The sequence below is a fragment of the Stegodyphus dumicola genome, chromosome 2 (genome assembly GCF_044657685.1).
Source record: "Stegodyphus dumicola isolate Sdum_Otavi_A_Nest chromosome 2, ASM4465768v1".
Classification (NCBI taxonomy): Eukaryota; Metazoa; Arthropoda; class Arachnida; order Araneae; family Eresidae; genus Stegodyphus; species Stegodyphus dumicola.
In genome coordinates, this window is record NC_140769.1 from 18959315 (window position 1) to 18983762 (window position 24448).

Below are 24448 nucleotides of genomic sequence, written 5' to 3' on the forward strand. Positions count from 1 at the left end.
GCTGAATAACAACAAGAGCCCTGGTTATGACATCATAAGCAATAGAATGATCAAGACATTTCCAGTTAAAATCTTACTGTTCTTCACAAAGGATGTCAATCTTATACTCAGATGACAGCAAAAAGTTAATGTGGACAAGACTCGAGCAATTCTATTTACCAAAAATAAATAAATAAATAAATAAATAAATTCAATAAAAACCTGCAATTCTAGACATCCCATGGGCCAAGCAAGTCCTTTATCTTGAAGTGATCCTTAGTAAAACTCTATCATGGTACCCAAACATAACATCTATCCTTAATAAGTTTCAAGTTAGTAAAGTCACATTTCACCCCTTAATTTATCAAAACAGTGTACTTTCAATAGGCAATAAGTTGCTTATTTATAAAACCGTATTGCGTCCCATACTATGCTATGCCTGTCCGGTATGGGGATATTCATGCAAATCTTATAGAAAAAAATTGCAACAGGCATAAAATTGTGTCCTAAGACAGATTACCAATTCGCCCTGGTACGTTTGAAATCTAAAGTTACATGAAGAATTGGGTATAAAACAACTTAACGTATTTTTTACTGCCGGCTCGTCCGGAACTTTTATGCCAATCTTGTTAATATCAATAACCCAGTTATAAAGGATATACGATTAAGACATAATGACCCAAATAATAGTAAACGGACTATGGCCATATTTGGGGGGTAATGTTACCCGCGTCCGTGATTATCCTTAAGTCACACGTGCCCCCTGGGTGGTGCTAAATGGGTAACTGTCACAAAGTCCTGTGGCATACTGGGGTTCAGTGGGATGAGGTTCGGTCTGATGATGAGTAATCTTATGACGACCCAACGGACCGCTCTTCCCTGGGAAAACCGGCGATTGTGGGGAGGATTTGAAATTCCGAGGACCTTTGATCTGGAGAGGAGGGGTCTTGGAGGAAGCAGCCATGTAGAGGATACAGGAGAAAAGCTGAGTTTTGCGTCTCAGGCCGCCAAATAGTACAGGAGCCCGGGGCAGCCTAACCAGCATGTCCTGGCTGCTCTATCAGCTGGTGTATAATCTCGCCTGCCTTGTAGTTCCAGGTGGTGCCTGGGTGGGGTCCTGCATGGCAGAGCGGGGGGCTCTTCCGAGGTCACTACTGGCTACTGAATCTGGGGCTAGCCCCTCCAAACTGGCTCTTAGAAAATCGGAAGGAATTTTTCTCCCCCTTCCTTCAATCTTATACCAAAATGGATGCTTGCAATACAAAATTAGATAAAAACGCATCTTCTGAAATCCCCACTATAACCACTGTAATTCCTTCTGAAGGAGTGAATGTACCCTCGGGTGCGGATGCTCTTCTCTTCAGGACTACAGAAACCAGAACCGCTGGTGAAAGGGTGAATGTGCCTTCGGACACGGACGCCTTGAACCCAGTGGGGATGGATACTGACTCCTCTGTCAGAAGTACTGTGCCAGATGCGCAAGCGGATGACCAGTCACCAATGACGGAGGTTGTAAATAAAAGAAGAGAAAAAAGGCAACGCCAGAAAGAGTGGAAACGACTGGAGAGGGCCATGGAAGGGATCTTGATCTCTGGGGAGAAGGGAGCGAAAGAGAAAACAGATAAAGCTGGGACCTCTGGAGCAACCTCCAAACCGGTGAGGAAGAACCATCCAAGCAATGAAGAGTCTCGTAAGAGAGAACGCATTGCTGGTGACACCCCGGAAATGGCCCTCAAGAAATGACGGCTATATAGTCAAGCTGCAAGAAAGGCAATCACTCTGCGAATCGTCTGCAAGGATGATTCCAGAGACATAACGTTGGTGGATTCAGATTTCATCACCTCTATAATTGATGACCGAATTATAGATGGCTCTATAACCACCTTCAGGGTCCACAAGACAGTCCTGCAGCCAAATGGCCTCAACATTGCATGTGAGGACCAGGAGACTGTGGACGTCCTGAAGACTTTAATTAATGATCTACCCAGCCCTGAAGAAAACCATCCAGGTTATCATGCCATGGCTCCCGGAGACAGACCCCCCATGAAGAGGTTTTTCGCTTGGTTTCCTGGTAACAGGTCACCAAAAGATAACATCAAGCTCCTTGATGCCTGTAACAAGGGCCTTGATGTTAAGAAGATCGCCATCAAGGCAGTTATCCCTGGAGACGGAGGTAATACCTTGGTGCTGGGAGTAGAACATGAACTTATGGATTATCTGGAGGCCCGGAATTTCAAACTTTTTTGTGGTGCCCGTGGCTGTGTGCAGTTGAAGGAACCAAGGCAACAGGAGAAATCAATTCCTTCGCCCAGGGATCCCCCAAAGAAACAGTTGACGGAAGAAAGGGAGACCGAAAAGGAGTCGGAACCAGAGCTTTCTTTGGAGGCTCTGGAGAAGACATCTGAATAGGTCTCCCTTGTCACTACTTCCTTTGAAGTAGTATGCTAAGGATGCGGCTTTTAACTAAGTCTCTCCTAAAATCCTTCAGGGTAAGTTCTTTTCTTTCATTTAACCTGTTTTAATGGTTAAGGTTAGTCAGTTAAACCTGCAACATAGCAGAGCAGCTTCATACAATTTAGCTGCTCAATTAGGTAAGCAAGGCACTTTTGTTGCCTTAATTCAAGAACCCTGGGTGTACAAGGGTAAAATCCTTGGTAGGCCCATGACAGCGCACTTCTTTTCGACAGAGGGACCTGATAAAAGGCCTAGAACTAGCATTTACATTCCTAAAAATATAAAGGCTATGAAATTATCCCAATTTACATCAGAGGACTTAACTGCTATTGTAATTAAGGACATAAACAGTTCACTGAGAGGAAACATTTGTTTTTGCTCGGTTTACATGGCTTATGACCTTAACATTCCGCAAGAATTTATAGATCTTGTGAGCTTCTGTGAAATAAACAATATTCCTATGGTTATTGGTGGTGATGTTAACGCTCACCACCTGTCATGGGGCAGTTCTGATACTAATCCTAGAGGAGAAAAACTCATGGAATTTATAATGAATACCAACCTAACTTGGGTAAATAGGGAAAATCGCCCCACCTTTGTTAACAGAAGAAGAGAAGAAGTCATTGACCTCACATTAACTTCTTCTGATATTTATAACCTTATTGAGAATTGGCATGTAAGTGACAATCCCTCACTTTCTGACCATCGCCTTATACAATTTTGTATTAGAGATGAAATTCCAGCTAAATATTTCAGAAACATTAAAAACACAAATTGGGACCTTTATAAGGATTTCCTGGTTTCTAATGTCATTAACCTTCAGGTTTTAGACAATAATTGTACAGTCGAGGAGCTTGATATTCAAGCAAACAACTTGACAAATATCATTATTGAATCTTATCATGCATCATGCCCTCTCAAACGAAGGAAGTACTCTCCTAGCAAGAGAGTTTGGTGGACCAAGGAGCTTGAAAGCCTCCGCCTAGAGGTTCGGAGAGCTCACAGGAAAGCTGTCAGAAATAAATCTGAAGTTAACTGGTCTAACTTCAAAATTCTACAAAGGAAATTTAAAAGGGAAATCAGGAAAACTAAATACAACTCATGGAGATCGTTCTGCACAGATATTCTGTCCTACCATGAGACTGCCAGAATATATAAGATTCTTAAAAGATCTCAGGAGTCTCAACTCTCATCGGTTATGCGACCTGATGGCAGTTATACTATAAACCCTTTGGATACACTTTCGACCATGTTGAATTTTCATCTGGGGGACAGAAGTGTCACCTCTGACCCCCAGGAAAATCCATTGGAACTACTTCATAATCCATTAGATCTGGATTTTGCTAAGACAATTGTGAATTTTGAAAAGGCTAAAGCGGCCCTTGATGTATTTCTTCCCTTTAAATCTCCAGGGAACGATGGCATTTACCCAATTCTGCTTCAGAAAGGCTGGGATATTTTTGGTCTCGTGGACATATTCAGGTCCAGTTTGATTTTAGGATATGTTCCTAAGGTTTGGAGAACTTCACGAGGTGTGTTTCTTCCTAAACCAGGAAAAGATACATATGAGAAACCAAACTCTTTTAGAATGATCACGCTAACATCCTTCCAGCTTAAGCTGTTGGAGCGATTGATTTTCTGGCACCTCCAGTCAGATAATAATCTGAAACATACCTTTGGCTTAGACCAACACGGTTTTAGGCCTGGCTTCTCCACTGAGTCGGCCTTACACCAACTCGTGTGGAGAATAGAAAAAACAATTATAGATGGACACTTTGCCATTGGGATTCTACTGGATATTGTAGGAGCCTTTGATAACATCGGTTTCGAGAAAATACATAAGGCCCTTACTGGAAGTCATATTCACCCTATGATAACTAGATGGGTCATCTTCATGATTAAAAACAGGAATATCTGTATTAGTCTCGCTGACTATGAAGTAAAGAGAGATATTACTAAAGGGTGTCCGCAGGGTGGTATTCTTTCTCCGTTCCTGTGGAACCTGGTTTTCGACTCACTCTTAGTACTTTTACGGGAGGAACCTGGCATGTCACAGGCTTATGCAGATGACCTTATTGTGTTATTACAGGGTTTCGATATCGGAACCCTACATAATCAAGCTCAGCAGATCTTAAATAAAGTTTCACACTGGGGTGATACAATGGAATTACAAATGGCCTTTCTTTCTCTGCTGAAAAATCTGAGGTCATAGTTTTCACGTGGAGAAGGAAATGGAAACTGGCAGATTTATATCTGGGTCACCAGATTATTAGGCGTAAGGAATGCGTTAAATACCTAGGATGTTACCTGGATAGTAAACTTACATGGATCACCCATATAAAAGAAAAGGCACAAACGGCCACAAATGTTCTAGTACTTTGTAGGCGAATCGTTGGTAAACAATGGGGCCTTAACCCAAAATCTACTCTATGGATTTATACTGCCATTGTCCGGCCAATGCTTTCTTACGGATGCGTGGTCTGGATTAATGTTATTAACAAAAGCACGTTTTTAAACATTTTACAAAAGGTGCAAAGACTTGCTTGCCTAAGCATTAGTGGGGCTTTAAATAGTACCCCTACTGCTGCATTAGAATTTTTACTGCAAATTCCACCCTTGAAATTATTCTTGAGCGGAGAAGCAATTAAAGCCATGTATAGATTGAATAAAAATGGCACATGGTGCCAAAGCACAGGTTTTGGTCATAAAAGCCACCTGAAAAGCCACATTGACATATGTCTGGACTTGGGCAATGAGATCCCTATAATCTATATGCCCAAAGATGCAATTACTAAAACAATAGTTTCAGATAAACTATTCTCTACTCATATACCAAAAAGGAATGAGATAGAATCTCTAATTGACCTAATTCCAACAGGCTCAATTGAATGTTACACAGATGGATCAAAATCCAACTTCACTGGAGCTGGAGCTATTATAAGGACCAAGGGATCTGAAGATGATTTCATTAGATTTCATCTATACCTTGGTAAATTTACAACTGTTTTCCAAGCCGAGGTTCTGGCGATCAATATGGTCGCCAGGGAGCTCTTAGCTAAAAATACAGTTGATAAGTATATATATATTCTCTCTGACAGCCAATCAGCCATCCTTGCCCTGGCTAATCGTGTCAAGTTACAAAACTGTGTTTTGAACTGTACTCAAGATCTCAATTCTCTGGCTCAGGCCCATAATACCATTAGTTTAGTCTGGGTCCCAGGTCATTGTGATTTTGCTGGAAATGAACTAGCTGATAAAGTAGCTAAAGATGCTTCGCAACTACCCATGTCTGGCCCAGAACCATTTTACCCAGTTTCATATCAAACGGTTAAAAAAGAAGTAAGAAGCTGGATAAAGAACAAACATGATGATATATGGTCTAAACTTCCAGACTGTGCTCATTCTAAATTGGTGCTCAGTACACTTAACTTTTCAGGTAAACTCATACACCTCAGTAGAACTAACTTACGCCAGGTAATTCAAATTGTTACTGGACATGCTTATCTAGCTAAGCATCTCCACAAATGTGGTCTTGTCGAATCTCCTCTCTGCCCAGCTTGTGGAGAAGAAGAGGAAACACCTTTTCACTTTCTGGGACGATGTCCGGTGTTCTCTGTCCCTAGAAACAAATTCCTTGGGTTTCCCTATATTACCTTTGATCAAGCCCTTTTATACAAAGGGCTCTCTGGCATAATAGGGTTTCTGATGTATACTAAACACCTACAGGTAAGGTGAATATGGAACCACAAGAAAAAAGCATTGAAACGCCCTACGAGTTCTTTTTTTTTTTTTTTTTTTTTGAAAAGAAACTATGCAGGGATTTCCCTCTCATAGCTGTGTTTTGGAATATATTGATATCAAATCTTTATACACTACCTGGCCATTTGGCTTGAGAATGCACCTCTGCCCTCCTTATTTATTTATTTATTTATTTGACTCTCCATCGCACTCTTGTTTGGTCAAGAATTTGCGTTTGGTGGTTTGGGAGGGATTGAATCGGTTTTCCATCCAATAGGCAAGTTTTTACGATCCAGCCGACACCTTGAACTTAGAGATGGGATCTTTTGCTGATACTATAGATTTGGTGTCAGTTTGAGATCTTATCTATTTTTTATTTACCTTTTACGGGAGTTACCATTTAAATCCCTTGATTTAAATGATCAAATGGCGGAAGAGTAATGGGCAATTTTGCCTAAACTCCTTTCCTTCTTTTCATAAGAAGGAAGCGCCCTATTGATATGTTATATGATATATATGATATATGGCCATATTTAGTACCCATATTGTATAACTTATTTAATCTGTTATGTACCTCTTAATATTGTGTTGTAGATTTAAGGTTTAATTATTACTAGTGCACCAAGAGACTCCGTTACTTAGCCTATTATTTATATGCATGTTATGAACGTTTTTTCTACATCAGGCTATAGCCAGCTCATTCCTCCTTTCTCAGCTTTCCCAGATAGCACTTCAGGCCTACTGAAACTTGATGCACACTTTCGTCTTTTTTTGAAATTTACCTTTTAATTTATCTCTTATCTTATATCTATTCTTATAACTTTAAAAAATGCATATATAATTTAAACATATACTAGTTACTCATGACAGTATTCAAAATAACATATCTGTTCTACAAGGGGTAGGGTCCATGATCCAGGCACCTTAGTGCTACCCAGTTTCCCCAGTGCGTCATAAATATATATATGAATTTCCTCACCTAAAAATATGCAGTGATATAAAATTCGTCGCCAAAATGTTTTAGATAAGTAATCAAAATATGTAGACTACAGCAATGTAGTGGTCATCCCAAAATACTAGCAATGTAAAAGTATTTTGTGATTTTTCAGAAATATACTATGCTTTTCCCCTAATCTCCATATTATCTAATTATCAGAATTAAAATAAACAAAAAAAAATATGCAAATTGATACATTGATTTTTTTAACACTCACGCACTTTCCATGTATGAGCTTCAGTTATTTATATTTTATTTACAAGGCTACCAAAAAGTTCTTGCCGTTCATGATCATAAGAAATAAAGTTCATGGTTCTCAGCACTAAATCATGAAATAATCTTCAGTATCATCCAGCACCCTTTGCATGTCACAGGTCTGTCTTATCGTCAAAGGATTTCTCATTGAGGTTGTTGTCCAGGGAATGGAACAGGTGGTAATCGGTGGGTGCTAGTCTGGTGAGTACAGCACATGGCAAAGTGTCTCTTAGCTAAGAGTATAGTATTCCTCATTGTCCTTGTCACGTATCCTTGCATTGTCCTGGAGGTACAGCACATACTTCTGATTAAACAGTGCTGGTTCCCGCTGCAATGCAAGTTGAACCTATTACAACTGCTGCAAGTACAGGTCTACAATGATAGTGCGTTTTGGTGGTAGATTACAATGCACCACTTGGCCATTAGCATATCAGACACGTAGCATAATTTTGCAAAAATGCAGGGTTAATCTTGATGTGTACTGGGTCTGGAGTGACAGACCAATGTTTGGTATGCTTGAGAGTGTCATACTGGACCTATGTTTCATCACTTATTAGCACTTGACCAAATATGGGTATGCTGTGATGCTGAGGCAGTCATGGCAAACCAGCTGTAATTTGTTGTTCCTTGTTAGCTGTTGATAATATGTGGGGTATCTGTTTGTTCAACTTGTACACCTTCCCCATGTAATACTTGTGAACTCTACTTTCTGGAAAACCTAGACATGTCCACTAAGTTCACTACTATGTGACTGTTGTTATCCTCTATGGCTGCCTTCATCATATCAGCATTAACACATGTGGTTGCCCACTACCAAGTTCACCACAAAAGCTCAGATCTCCCAATCTGAAATTCTGGAACTAGTGCCTGGCTGAATGTTTGTTCATGGCATCCTCTCCAAACACATATATTCGATGACTAATATAGCTGCTAGTATATCAGCTTAAAAGTTATACAGTAAACAACTATAAATGAGCTGATTTGATACCTCCATTTTGTTTTGACACTGGATGAGCAGTGACTACTGTGTATGTGCAAAGTGCCTGTATTGGTGCACATCAATGGCTACTTGAACCCCCCCCCCATCATTTTTTCAAGCATGTATGTTACTTTGTTTTTACTCTTACATCACTTTATCAAATGGGACATCAAAAACAGCAAAATGTTTTTGGTTTGCTTAGCAATATATTTTCAATCAGGATTTGTTCTTATTACTATAAAGAATTTATGCAAAGAGAGAGAGTGAAGAAAGTGGATTCTTTCTTTCTTTCTTTTTTTTTTTTTTTTTGGTCAGCACAAGACAATTTATTTAAGATTTAGAAGACCGATTTTCATAAAGATTTTTACTACTAAAAGTTTACAATATTATCTAAAATGAAAATACTTATAACTTAAAGATCTGTCTCATATTAAAAAAATAAAACGTCAGCCAAACTTAAAAATCTCTCCCCTCCACACCAACCAAATATTCAAATATTAAAATTCTTCCCGGTTTCCCCAAATAGAACTCAATTACTAAACTTATTACTAGGTAATAAAATTTATGCTTTGTACTTGAAAAGAAAAAAAATTTAATGGATTAAAAAGATGCAGTTATAGTTTGGTGTTTTATTAACATCTGCCTTCAAAATATTAAAAGCAATGAAAGATTTGCTGCTTTTATTTATGCACTGGCAAACATGATACAAATGAAATGTCTCTCAGTAATAAATTCCCCCAACCGCTTTTTTTTAGTTTTTAAATTTCAGTTGATTCATTTCCTAACCATTAATCAAAATACAAATTATAATATACTGATACAAAATACAGTGCATATTTGTATAAACATGCATTGAAATGAACTTCCTAACTTAATGCTCACTCATCTTTCAAAACTGAATTAAAAATTAATCTCAGCAATTTCAATCAAACAGGGGAAAAATGATTTAATAACAATTATAAAACCATTTCTACAATTAAAATCGGCGGGGGGGGGGGTAAGCGTTGTCATTGGAAATAATAAAATTCAACATAACTCATAGATTTCCAAACTTTTTTTCAGCACGCAGTCAGATTGATATTTAAAAAACCTGATATATATATATATATATAAACAACTTTAAGACTTTTATTATCGGAAAAATACTTCCAAATAATAGATAAATATATACACATTTAATAACACAAGCACGAAATGTCTTCAGTCTATTAATTAAGCATATAATAATTTTAGTTGTACCTAAAAAATAATTCTACATTGCTATAACAGGATACAGATGTACAACACTGTTCGAAAATTTAATGCACCTTAATAATACTCAAAAACAAAAACTGAAAAAGAAAGACTTTTAATTACTTACAAAGGGATATTCGATTTTAACGTCTGCAACATGTACACCGGCAACAAATGTCTACAACAACGTACTAAATTGCATAATATTATATAAATGGATATGCTTTTCCTAAACGATATACTTATTTAATATTCATTATTACATTTAGCGTAAACTGTACATGCATAAATTCAAAAATGACATAGACACAAAACGAATGAAACAAAATTAATACCTTTTGATTGGTTATTGAGGTTTACATGATGACGTTGAGAATGCGTTTAACTATTTCTGTAGCAATCTGTAGCAATCTTGCTTTTGAGCAAGAAGAAAGGAGGTGGGGACTTTGGCGAACGCCGTTTCCTCCAGTCCGTGAGGCGCAGTAAGTTAGAAGTTGGCGAGTAAACAACGCTACTTCGGAGTTCTTAGAATGGAATTTTAACTACTCATTCAGTCTGTGCTCAAAATTTTCTCGTACATAGCCATTTGCGCAAAAGGATTTCTTGAAAGTATTAACTTAAATTTAAGATAGTACGTGAGGAGACTTCGAGTGAGGAATTTGTTAAATTTTACTTTTCATTTTTCTTGAGTCGGGCCAATTCAACATCAGGTGATTGGAATTTTAATACTTTTTTTTTTTTTTTTTTTTAAAAAAAAAAAACAATTTTACTTTCGTATTCTGGCGATCGCCGTAAAACCAGTCCGTGAGGCCCAGGAAAGTTAGAAGAAGTTGGCGAGTAAACGACCCAACTTCGGAATTCTTAGATTGAAATTGTTAACTAAATCTGCAGGAAGAATGTATTGAATGTTTTCTTTATCGCAGTATTTGGCGATATAGTTCCTTAGATGAATGTATTTTTTACATTCATTCAGTCTGTGCTCAAAATCATCACGTACTTTGCAATTTATGCATAAAGGAGTACTTGAAAGTTTTAACTTGAATTTAAGGTAGTTCGTGAGGATACTTCGAGTGAGGATTTTGTTGATTTTACTTTCCATTTTCCTTGAGTCAGGCCAATTAATATTCAAGTGTTTGGTATTTAAAACATTTTTAAAAGAACAATAATACTTCGTGTTCTGCCAGGTGGTCTCAATTTCCCTCTCCCTGTCTTCCCTAATTTCTTTTTTGATATCCTGCCATGTATAAATTGGGAGGATAGGAGTATTGCGTGAATTAACCGCCTGTTTAGCCAAAAAATCTGCCCTTTCGTTGATCTCAATGCTTTTGTGACCGGGTATCCAACAAATTATTATCTTACTATTTGGCATGTTTTTGTAAATTTCATATCGAATATTCTCAATTATGTTGTTATTTGAATCTTCGAAGGAGGCAATAGCCTCCACTGCCGCAAGACTGTCAGTGAAAATTATCGTCGCTTCGGAAAGGTTAGCTAGATATTTCAAAATGTACCAAATTGCTGAAACTTCCGCGGTGTATATAGAAGCATTTCTTTCAATCTTGATGGCTCTGTTAACGGTATTTTTTAGATTGGTTATTCCAAAACCAGTTCCGTCCAAATTTTTGGAACCGTCTGAGCCCCATACGTTTTCTGCTTTAACACCTGCAGTCAAATTTTTAATAAAAGGAGCGTAATCAGTGACAAAATTGTGGAGATTCTTTAAATCAATGTTACACAATTTCCTAAAGTCTATCCAAGGCGGAATCCGTTTCTTTTGCCGGACAACGTTCTTATCTAAAATCCATTTAGATTCATAGCTGTCAAGATCAGCTCTTAAATCCTTACTTTCTTTCTTAAACCTTCCGCCTCTAGTGGCGGGGAAAAAATAATCGGCTCCCTGAAATTTTTTATTTATGACAGATAATATTCTTTTCCATTTTTTTATCTTATTGTAATGCGGAATTGCTGCAATTCTTCTAATAACATCGTTGGGAGCAAAATGACTTACCCCTAAGGCTTTTCTAATCGCTTTATTGATGTAGATATCGTACTTATTTTGGGAGGAGATATATTCTCCCCATCTGATTTCACATCCGTATATGAGTTGGGGAATCATGATTTGCTGGATGATTTTTAGTAAGTTTTTCGTTCTCATTCCTTGAGTTGGGTGGGAGAGGATTTTGATCAAGTTTAAAGTGTTATTTAATCTTTTAACTAGATAAGCTTCGTGTGCACGCCAACTGAGATTGTGTTCGAAAATAACGCCAAGTATTTTATGCTCTTTTTTCCATCCAATACTGAGATTACCTATTCTGATGGGGAAGAGTATTTCTTTCTTCCTCTTGAAAAGTCAATTAGTGTTGATTTCTCAAAGGAGAAAGCAACCTTATTTTCAGCAGACCAGCTAATGATCTTTTTGAGAGTGTCTTGTAAGCTGGAATACCGGTTGTCCTTCCTAACAGAAACATGTACGTAGATATCATCAGCGTAAATAAAAAACTTGGTGCTCCTATCATTCAGTTTACAAAGATCCAACATAAAGCAATTGTAGAGGAAAGGCGATAAAATGGCTCCTTGTGGAAGGCCCTTAGACATGAGCTTTTCTGTTGATAAGATAGATCCCTCAGACTCTTGTAAGTAATTCCATCAGGACCCGGGGAGGAGTTTTTCTTACTCTTTAGTGCGTTCATTAATTCTTTGGCGGAAATTGGCTCAATATTAGCCAAAGGAAGGTCGATAGGAACCGACTGGTTAGTATTGTCATTGGAGCTGTAATATTCAACGAAAATATCCGCCTGGGAAGCCTTGTCTAATACATCTGCGTTTGAGTGAGTGATCACGAAATTAGCTTCCAAGGGAGAGACCAATAGATATTTTTTAAGGTTTTTTACATTTCTATAGACTTGCTTGCAAGAATAAGCTTCATAGGAAATCTTTGCCCAGTACTTCCGTTTTGCTTTTATTAGCTCTCTTTTGTATTTAGCGTTTGCACCCTTATACTCCACCCAGTCTCTAGGATTAAGTGATCTTAGTGCCCTTCTTTTCAACTTATCTCTAAGATGTTTGAATTTGGCGCACTTCAAACTGAACCATGGGTTTTTTGGCTCGACCTTGTAGGTGATTTCTCTGGAGTGTGTCTTGATGGTACTGTTAATTACAGTGGTATAAGCGTTCACTTTATCCTCCATATTACCAGCGTGGCTCACAGGCAAACGTGACAGAGATATACTGACATCTCGCCAATTTGTATAGCTTTTAGTTTTCCCCGGTCTCTTCTTAAAACTTTGATTAAACTTAAGATACACAGGGAAATGATCACTTTGACCCGTATCATCGCGATATTGACATTTGCCATGCAAAGGTCGAGGATTCCTCCTTCTTGGCCACGATAAATATGAATAGGTTTTTATTATTTAGAATGATCATATTAGAGTCAATTAGCCAATTCATGAACTTTTGACCGCTGGGCGATGTAATTCTATCTCCAAAATTTCTATGGCGAGCGTTAAAATCACCAACCAAAATCGTAAAAGGATCTTTAAAGGAATCCAAGACCATTGAGTCTTCTGGTTTAAAGCTTCCAGAAGGCCTATAGCAATTTATTATAGTAAATAATTTACCGTAAGCTTGCACTTTTATACTTAGAACTTCCATGTCAGATTTAATTCCAGTATCTGGAAGTTTGGAAGCAGGTAAATTTTTTAACACAAAAATGGCAAGGCCACCGCCTTTACTAGGGAAAATTCTTTCTTTTAAAAAACTGTTATATCCAGAGAGGAAAGGAACCCTAGGGTTCCGACTCCAGGTCTCCTGGAGACACACAACTGAGGGTTTTAACCAAGAAACAAAAGAAGACAAGAAACTCAAATTCGCCTCAAAGCTTCGACAATTCCAACTTAAGATAAAGCACATGAAATTAGAAAGTATCATCATCAATTTGAGGAATTTCCTCTTCTTGAAGCGTGTCTGGCCCATTATTCCAAGATATCAGAGGAGTAACCTCCTGAATAGTGTTCAAATTTAGATGTTCTGTTTGAAGATTTTTCATATGCAAGGCAGGTCTTTTCAAGATCCTCCTTGTATTTTTGGATTTGTTTTAGGGAGTTTTCATACAGGCTTCTAAGTTTTGTATTTTCTGTTTTAAGTTTGTTATTAACTTCCTTAAGATTTAAATTATCTACATAAAGAGAATCAATTTTCCTTTCTAGATTTTCTAATCTTGCGACTATCTTACTTAAGACATTTTCCCCTGGTTTCTCCGATACCACGTCTTTAGTATATTTATTTGTATTGGTGTTAGAATAGTTTTGTTCTTCCTCTTTCTGGATAACTTCTGCCCAGGAACAATAACTGGAATTCTGGATAAGTTTTTTCGATGAAGGTTCACGCTTTTGTCCGTTCGCTTCCCCTTTCTTGATATTTATTTTTGGGCAAGATTTGTCTAGAGCATTATGCTCACCTCCGCATCTAAAACAACTGGTGTTGTTTTTACATGGATCGTTGCAGTCATTTTTACCACAGTTCGCACATCTTGCTTTGCTTTTGCAGAATTTCGACTTGTGGCCTATATTATAGCACTTGTAGCATATTATGGTATTTTCAATATATTTACTGACCGCAAAATTTATTCGACCTATTTTGATATCAGGCCGATAACAGGAACCAAGTTCCTTAACAAAATTATTGGTATCTTTTCTTCCGACCTTGGTTTTGTAAATCTTATTATACACGAAAATTTTATCTCATTTTCTTCCAGGCCAGCTGCTATATCTTCTAAGCTAAGTTGTGTGTCCACATTTTTAACTATATGTTTAGTTGTATACGTGTCTTCAATTATAGTGGCCTTTACTTGTACACCTTCCAAGGATTTTACTTTATAGACGTTTTCTATTGTTTTGATTCTTTTCGTGGAAATTATGATTTTTTTTTCTCTCGTGATGTATATATTATCTTCTTTATTTGTAATTTCATTTAAAATTGAACCTTTTTTAAGCAACTTACCTATCGGGATACCAGATTCAATTGCCTTCAGGACAATTTTGACCACTTTTGTACCATTTTTAAGAGCTACTTTGACCTTGTCAATAGGGGTTATGTCTGCACTATAAACGTTCCCATTTGTTTTCCTCTCTTTGTTGCTGCCACTGTCCATATCACTATCTGTTTTCCGCTTGAGTTCGTTAGGCATAATCCCTAACGATTCTTCTGGAAACAGACTACATTCGAAATACTGGAAAACCCGTAGAAAATATAAACAAATAAACTTATCGCCTAACGAAAAACTATTCCTTGTCAAGAGCACTCACTACCACACTCCAACCTTCCACCTACCGACTCTCTAACTCCGTTTAACTATTTCAAGAGCGAAAATTCAACTGAGATTATTAAATACAGAAAATTATGTCTATTTTGGGAAGGTTAATTTTCACACGATTTTTGAAAAAGAATTTAAATATATGAGAACATTTCACGAAATGTTGTGACCAAAACAATGCTTGTTTATTTGGAATGTGACTAGATCCCTACAAGCACAAAAGTGTTTTTTTAAATGCCCCAAAGGTAGAGATAGAGGAATTTATACTCGACTGGGTTTTATAAGCAGAGTTTGAGTTACTTCCCGATTTAACAACAAAATGCAACTAATTTGCTAAATTTTACAGGAGCAGTAAACTATAGTAAAAAAAGAATGATCGTTTTTAATTTAATTAAATGATTCTTAAGCTTTAAATTTATTCATACATTAACCTAATCAGAATAGTTAACGTACACGAATAGAGTGTGTACATATATAAATATTTTAACGCAGTCGTTCTTACGTTAGGACCCTGCACTTTTGAGTTGGCATTACATTGACAGAAGGAAAACAAACTATAAACTTTTTAACTGTAAGAGGTGTACGTATTTTAATAATAATTTTTCCTAATTATGCATTATGGAAATTGTAAAAAGTATTAAAAAGTATCGTTTTTCTTTTTTACATTTAAAACAAATAATAATTTCCTACCAAACAATTTTTCTTATCCATAACTGTAAATCGAATTGCTGACGGTAAATTCGCCGCAATTTCGAAACTGAGGTTTTCTGAATGTAAACACCACGTAAAGTTCTATTTGGTTAGCAATGCCAACTCACCGGTCACATATTTTGAAAAAACTATTACCGCTATTATTTATTTTGTATTTTCGCTGTGATTTAGTGACTTCCTTAGGCGAAGTAATATATGCAATTAATGCCGGTGGCGAGTCACACGTTGACTCTGATGGCATACATTATCGTAGGGATCCATTACATGGGAGAATTGGCACTGCATCTGACTATGGAAAGCAACTGATCATTAGTAGAGTCCCTAGAACTGATCAGATCTTATATCAAACCGAAAGATATCATCATGCGACTTTCGGTTATGAAATTCCGGTTAATAGAGACGGGGATTATGTTCTTGTTCTTAAATTTTGTGAGGTTTATTTTGCTTCACCGGGAATGAAGGTTCGTATTGTTCAGTTGTTCAGATCTTAGTAATATTTTCTGAAATTTATCTTCTGCGTTCTACCCATCCGAGTACGTTAAATTTAATTTCAATCTTTTGCGTAGAATTTCATTTTAACTGTTATAATTTGTTCGTATTTAGAGAGTATTTTTTTTTTTAAATAATTAGTTACTTTCTGTAATATAATTGTTTGAACTAAAGAAAGTCTGTGAATGTTAGTTTTCTTATATGTTGATGAAGGCCAAATGTAAAAGCTTAAATAGATAATAATTATTCAAAACTAATGCATTCTAAAAAGAATTCTATCATGTAGTAACAGCAAAATTTGCTAGAAAGAAATGTACCCTTCTGTTATCGGGACCAGACCCAAAAATGTACATATCTAAGTGTTATACTATATGTATGTATGTACACATGTTTATGCATACATAGATGTAAAATATAAAATCTAGCTTTCAAATAACAAATTAATAGCCCTTCAACTCTTGTCTTCATTCTAAAAATAACACAGGAATAAATTTATATCCCTGCAGTTCCGATGTGCACTTACTGATAAAATCAAAACGCAACACCTGTACATTAAATTGCCGTGTGATCTAAAATGGAATTCTTATAAAAGGTCAATTGCATCACAGCTCTCTCTCTTCCATTTTTACTCTTGCTCTGTGTCGCTGCATTGCATTGTCGCTAGCCTCGTAGAGTTTACTTCTCTAAATTTAGTCCATTCTTTAAGAAATGTGATCTGTAGAAAATTGAGGGATGCATAGTTCACTCATAGTGATAATGTGAATTATTCAAGAATAAAATTATGTTTGGAATTTACTGTTATGTGTGTTCGAGTGTCACCTTTCTAATTACGCAGCAGTCTTTAAATTATGATGCAGTTCTCTCCAATGCCACTCTGTTGCACTTTCCTCTACCAAGTCATCTTTATGACAATAATAACACAGTTTTATTTCAATAATAGAACAGTTTTATTACATTAATATATGCACATACATAAACACACAGGTGCATATATACATACATTTCTGAATCTGATCCCAAAAAATAGAAGAGTATTGAAAGAAAATGGTAAATGTACCATTTAATGAAGATTCAGTAGTTTTAAATATTTTTGCAATGACTAGTAATTTTATTTGTTTAAGCTTATTTTATTCCACTTAGAGATTGTTATTTGTTGGAATTGTATTATATAGCAGTGTTTCTCAAACTGTGGTCCTCTTAAATTTCTGAAAGGCAAAAATTCAAATTCAAATTAACTGCATAAATTACATACTATAGCTGAAAATCTCAGAGTTTGGAAATTATACATGGCAATTGTCTATTGATTTTTAACCCAGAATTGACATTTTATGAAATTCATTATTTTTAATTCTGTCTATAGTCTTCCCACTCTAGTCTTAGCAACAACAGAGATATTTAAAGTACTATGACTGCCGATTAAAAGCATACATCCAAAGGTAGAACAGCTATGCAAGAATCAGCAAGCTAATAAGTCTCATTAATATGAGCACCAACATTTATTTTATTTTTTTAATAAAATAAATATTGTTAGAACTGTAAACTTGAATTAAAAAGCTATATAAATATTTGGTAAAAGTTTACAATCGGATGCTCTTGATATTTTAGGCAATTTAAACTTACACTTAATCTGGCTCCACATGCCCTCAATGGTGTTGATATGAGTGCCAGTTTCAGACACCGTTTTGATGACAACTTCACTCATAGCCATTCGATTGATCTTTATACTCGAACAAATACATATCTTTTGTACAAACTTGACATTCATCAAGGACCAGTTAAACCTTTATTTATACACCAGTCTTTTATAGCTTTCGTACTGTTTCACTGTAAATCATGGGAAAAAAGAAAGTATTTATCTTACCAGACGTACTTCTTTGTGGAAGTGACAGGACAACCATGAATTAGAACCAGGCAGCTAACGAAAACCAAGCTCAGCTAACAGCAATTAAAATTTCGATAATTGAGAATTCAAAATATGTGACTTGTAGTATATTAATACATGTGTTACAAATCACGTAGCCCTTGATCACTGAACTAAGAAGTTCCAACAAGATTAAACCAGTCGTGGATTTGGTAGGGAAAATGTCCGACTCCTGGAATTTTAATGACTCCGACTCTTTTATATATATATATATATGTATGTAAACATATATGTATGGGTTACAACTTATTTTTTTTAAATGTAAAAGAAGTAATAGATGCTACAGGAAAAAAAATTATGGTATAGCAAATTATTTATATTAATTAGCATTTATATGAAATAGAAAAACTGACATTAGTTATTTCTAAGGAACAGTATAGCTTCAGCAAGATCTTCTTTGTTGGAGGCCCTTAGATCTGATTTGATAAGCTTCTGAGAATAGTCTTTCCACAGTAACATGAGTAGGAGGAAGAGCTGTTACTGTTAGGGCTACTTCTTTTAACTTTTCAGGATAGATTTTTATAAGTTCTAAAAGAGGTGTCTTGCAAATGCAATCATATTTCTCTATTTCTTCACAGGCCATGTAGAAATCTTGTTTGTATTTTTAAATTTTTATATCTAAAGGCTCTTGGTTCTTTATTTTCATTCGCTTTGCCTTAACCTTTTCAATATTATCCAAAAATATTTCTTAAAATCTAATTCATCACTAGAAGAGGATGATAGACACTCAATTGCAATGTTTGCAGTTTGACTGTCCTGATTCGAATTCTCCAATTGTTCTGAGAATAATTTCATTCTTAATGAAAGTTCGTAGATGACTTTCTTTGCCTTTTTAATTTGTTTGTCATCCAAGAAAATTCGGTGTTTCGGATCTACATATATTGATCTCAGCAAGATCTCATTGTCTAGCAAACTAGTTTCTCTTCTCTTTATTGAAGAAATGATTCCTTTTGCAATAAACCCTCTATTTCAGAAAGAGCAAACATCCCATTCTCGCCTCCTGTCAATTCTTCAGATTGCAGCTTTTTTGTGGCTATATACAGTGTAGAAAGAAGAGTTTCAAATTCTGCAAGATCATTCCACAATCTTTCTGTTAGTGAAACATTAGGATTATCTACTAAAAAAGTTCTTAATTCTAAAAACTCTTTATCATCAAATATGTACTCTTAATTCTAAAAACTCTTTATCATCAAATATGTACTTCCTTATCGCGGTGCTTGATCAATAATTGTTCCTTTTTTTGCTCGCTTCCTAAGAATGGCATCAATTTTAGGACTTCTTGCTGCTATTGCTGCTTACCTAAATTTACCAGTGAGATTTGTAACTAAATGAATCAGCTTAATTGCAAATATTACATCCATCCTTATATTTATTTATTAGTATGTCAATAAAATAGAAAATAACTATTTATTAATGTATACAGTTCGTAAATAAAAATAATAACTAAGCTTGTCATTAATTTTTTTCAATGCATTTTAATTTCATTTCAAATTCAAACTGTACAACAAAAACTGGAGTCGGAGTCAACCTATTTTTAGCGACTCCATCTCCGACTCCTTTTACCCCTAAATCTGCTCGACTCCGATTCCACAGCTCTGGATTAAACCTAAGAAAGTCATTGGTGCATGGGAAAGGAAAAAAATTGATTGAAATAACATTGAAATTGGTTCTGGATTACCAGAAAACGAGTGCCAGCATGGTATTTGGCACCAAATCAAAGGGCACCCTTGTGTACTAGAGTCAGATTTTCTTCTATTAACTTAAGGTACTTTTTTGGTATTCGGACCAGATTAAGAAATGTATGTGCATAATGTACATAAGCATGTGTGTGTACACACATACATACTGTCTGTCTACGGTAAGAACACCTCCCGCCACGGTGTCTGGCGGGTGGCGGTCGCTATAGCAACAGGGCTAGTATATTTCAAATAGGGACGAACCAAGGGTTGCTTTATTGTTATTTTGTTTTTGGTGACTGTCGGCTGAAGGGAAAAGAGTTTATCATTCGTCTTCTCAGTTTCATTCCAGCTGCACGCATCTTTTCTTAAGCCTTATATTGTTACTATTAGCTATCTTTATTCTCGTTATTATATCTTTTGTACTGGTATTTGTTCAAATTTGCTTCTATTTAGCTTGATTTTCGTAGTGCTTTGTTAATCGCCAATTTTTTAAAATGCCCTTCCAGTTTAAGAAAGGTCAACTTTTAAAGTCTCGGGTACATCAAATCGTGTACAATGTCGCAGAATTTTGCGCTTCGGAAGCTTCCGAACTCTTTAGTAGTTCCTCTTCCTCAAGTTTTGAAGATAATATCGCAAGCTACTGGAGTATCGGAGTATAGAATTAAAAAGATTAAGCGTTAAGTATCAAGAAGAAATGCATTAACAAAACAAAAATTCTTATTGAAAGACCTCACATTGTATTTTGGAGGAACAATTATTTACGCGAAATGAGAAACTCGGAGCAAGTGGACACCACATCGTTTACATCGATGAAACATGGATTGACAGCAATTTAACTTTTAAGAAATGTTGGCAGCATGATATGGTTTTGGGCGCACAGATAACGAACGAGCATTTTACTTGAAACTAAAACAAAATGTGAATATCGCCAAATTATTTTTAAATGCGCCAAGGTGGCAAACTGAGAAGTAAATCTTCAAGACACTCCTACAAAAAATGGGTCAGAGCTTGTTTCTACGGCAACAGACAGCCGCAGACAAACTGGCGAGAGCTGTTTTTACCATAGACAGACAGTACGTACATTTCTGAATCCAGTTCTAATAAAAAAAAATTATCTAACTTATTTAATACCAATAAAAAAAATTGAAGCATTTTAGCTAATTCTGTTTGAAAAAAAAAAGTACTGAAATGTAACATATGCTAAAAAATTGCTTTCAAAAGGGCTAAGAGGAGGAAAGTGGTCTGCAAAATATTCTTTGTTTCCACCTGAAAAAAGTTTCAGAAATATTGCTGTATAGTAATGCTTGAGCTTATATCTTTTCAATTATTCATCTCTGTCACTTACGATAGAACTTCATTTATCTGACCGTTAATGAATGAGTTCATCGTATCTAATGTATTTCAGTGAAATACATAATTTTTCTGACAGTTTGTAATGCTTTTACCACAAATTCTGCATCAGAAATCTTACATAGATTACAAATCTTACATAGATTTCTGGGTACTTTTCTGTTCGTAGTGACCAGTTCAAATGTATGCAAGTAATAGTCTTCACCTTTTATTTTAATTTCATAATATATTCCATTGTGTTGAAGAATATCAACCTTATAGTGCAAACTGTGTGAAACATCATATACTACTACATTATCATTTCTTCAATTTTGTGTCTATTAATCATAGCTATTACTTTTTATATATGAACTAAAATGGATTTGTTGGTAAAAGTATAGTTTAGGGTACCCCTTGGCGAAACTTGGCGATTTTTGGCGGTACGTGGATACTGATTTTCTGCAATTCTTTGACTTGTTATTTTGGCTTGCAAATCGGTGATTTTTGCCGCAAAAATCACCGCTACACAAAGCCAAAATAACAAGACAAACAATTGCACAAACTCGGTATTCCTGTACACACCGACTTATTTTCACTTAAAAAAAAAAAATCCCCGGATTGCACAAAAATGGCATTGCTCCACTCCTTTGACTTTATCCATGTACACGTCGACCTATTTTCATTTTAAAAAAAAATCCTCGAATTGCACAAAAATGGCATTGCGCACTCTTTTAACATTATCCATGTACACATTGACCTATTTTCACATAAAAAAAAATCCCAGAATTGCACAAACTTGCATTGCGCACACCCTTTACTTTGTCCATGTACACATCGATATATTTTCACTTAAAAATTTAAAGGAGCACCAAATTCTACAATATAGGCAAACAAAAAATACATAATCTCAATAAAATACATTTTAAACCAAACAATAAAATAACATAAAAAAGGAAAAGCATGTTATACATTTAAGCACTACCAAAAGCAAAAGAGCCATGTAAAAATCAAAATATCAATCATACTCAAATGACTTTTTTCAAACCAGGTACTCTTTCTGATCGAATGCTTCACATAATGACCATCTAAACATTTCTTCCTACAAACCCATTCAAATCCCTCTAAACGGTTTTTACGTTCGACTAGACGCATATCCTTCCTACATACAGGACTCTTATAATGGCTACTAAGTAAACCTTCATTTACACACCAGTCAATTAAAGCTCTTTTCCCCTTTCGCTCCAAATCATACAGAAGCTTCAAATTACAAATTAATCTTACTACATTCGGCCATTCTACCGTCTAAAGAATTAAACCAACACACACCACAAAAACACTTACAAAACATCCCATGATTCAAAATTTCCCAGAATCATGCACCCGATTATGTCACAGTAGGGTTTCCATAACATTCAACTACTCAGGCTACCATAAATGAAACAACAACTTGGCGATAAATGAAACAACTTCGCCATAATACAAGGGGTACCTTAAAGTCTACTCTACCCGATTTGTTAATTTGATGTTAACCGGAGGATGAAGACACTGCAATCAGATTGTTTCAAAGTAAAGGGATTGCTGAAAGGGTGGGAGAGAAAGAAAGAAAAGATTTTGTTTAAATAATTACCTTGCACAATTAAAAAAAAAAAAAAAACTGCCTATTATACGCAAACAGTTTAGCATCTGTAGAATAGTGCAAGGTAGCATAATAAACACCAGAGAGGCACTGTTCTTTCATAGTTCTTGAACAAAGTTCATATGGAATTATATGCATTTGGAATCTGAAATATTCTCATCTATGTTAAATATGTGCATAATTCTAATGTGTGCTATTTTAAGTTTTTTTTCCTGTATGCTATAGATTAGTTTTTCAAGATATGAGTTTTCCTATTTTTATAATTACTCTGGGCGCACCCTTGGCATGGAACCTCACCAATGGAAAAGTATTCATTTTTGACAAAAATGGATGCAGTAGTTTTTTTTAAAAAATTGAATAGTAGAAAGACATTATGTGGACTTTCCCCTTTATGGTGAGGTTGCTGTAAAACAATGTGGCTACACATAAAAATTCTGTATGCAAGTTTCTATAATAAATTGTTGTACGAGCACAACGAATGCTATAGTTTGCATCGAATCCCAGACCTCTTGGTTCATGAGTATTTTAGTGACTGGATTAAAAGTATTGTCAGATTTCAGGAACTAAATATGCCTTCTGTTTCCTGTCAGCATGTGAGATCACCACATAGTCCTTCCTAGTGTGCTGAGTGGGTGAGTTGAATTGAGGTGTAAAGCATAGCATAATGATGTGGAGCTTCAAAAGAGTAAAGTTTATTATGCATATTGTTACCAATCTGCATTGTCTGGCTACATAAAGTTTCATGATAAATTGCAATGCTAATGTTTTATATTAATGAAAGTTTGAAGTACCATAGTTTTTATTGCCTAGCATCAAGCCACTGACCTTTTAGCAAGATAAACACTAAGCACAGATTAGCACTTTTGAACCTGGGCTAAAAGCATGCTCCACATCCGTGTGCCAAATCCAGCATGCTTTTCCTGCAAAAGAGCAAGATTATATTTTGAGATGACCAGAACAGTGAAATGTATTAAAATACTTTTGTTATTCCATATTTAGGGTTGATATTGACAAATAATTTATATTAAAGTATAATTATAATAATATGTATTTTTATTTATAAAAATATTGTACATTTTAGCTGAAATAAATAAGGTATCAGAGGAGGAAATAAGTATGAACCTATTTTTTCACTCTTGTGTAATATTATTAAACTCACTAAGGTTTAAAAGTGATTTATATACTTTGGAAAAATCTCCTTTGCAGCCATAATTTTTCTACTTAAAACATCTAACTTTTTATTCTCATTGAGGTGGTATTAGTTGGATTATTTAATCTCTGCTGTATGTATTGGGATGGTGAGATTGAAGTGTCCAACAGACATATGCTACCTTCATATGCGAAGTACTGTGTCTATTTGAATAAAACACCCTTGTCTTTATTACAGTCAAAAGTCTGTAATCCGGACTTGTCGGAACTTCAGGGATTCCGGATTATCGATTATTTCCGGATTTTAGATCATCAGTTTAAATCTGGTAAGATGGCATGCAGAAATTATAAAATTAAAAATATGAAACCATAATTTATGAAATAAAGAGCAATTATGATCTAAAGGGTATCAAAATTTACAACAAAACAAAACAAACAAAACAAAACAAAACAAAACAAAAACTTAATATTTATTTGTTTACTTTATTAAACATTTCTTTCAACTCGCGCATGCATAAGCATACATTACGCATAGTTGAAATTAGAAAATTGCAAACAGGAAACTATTTGATGTGTATTCATGAT

The 24448-nt window shown here is 35.5% G+C and overlaps 2 protein-coding genes across 4 annotated transcripts in view; one reads left to right on the forward strand and one right to left on the reverse strand.

Annotated features, from left to right (window-relative positions):
• Nucleotides 1-10150, reverse strand: part of LOC118184914 (BTB/POZ domain-containing protein 6-like) — a 39580-nt gene extending 29430 nt beyond the window's left edge. The window contains exon 1 of one of the 2 annotated variants that reach the window (XM_035354651.2): nucleotides 9971-10150. Coding sequence is in view for 1 of the 2 variants with exons in the window: in XM_035354649.2 (XP_035210540.1) it covers nucleotides 9763-9794 (32 nt within the window). In the remaining variant the exon portion in view is untranslated. The other variant, XM_035354649.2, reaches the window with a different exon arrangement.
• Nucleotides 10151-15669: 5519 nt separating this feature from the next.
• The window catches only part of LOC118184915 (malectin-B), a 32976-nt gene continuing 24197 nt past the window's right edge, over nucleotides 15670-24448 (forward strand). For both annotated transcript variants that reach the window (XM_035354653.2, XM_035354652.2), the window contains exon 1: nucleotides 15670-16121. In XM_035354653.2, the coding sequence (XP_035210544.1) occupies nucleotides 15756-16121 (366 nt within the window). In that variant the 5' untranslated portion in view covers nucleotides 15670-15755. The remainder of the gene's footprint in view (nucleotides 16122-24448) is intronic.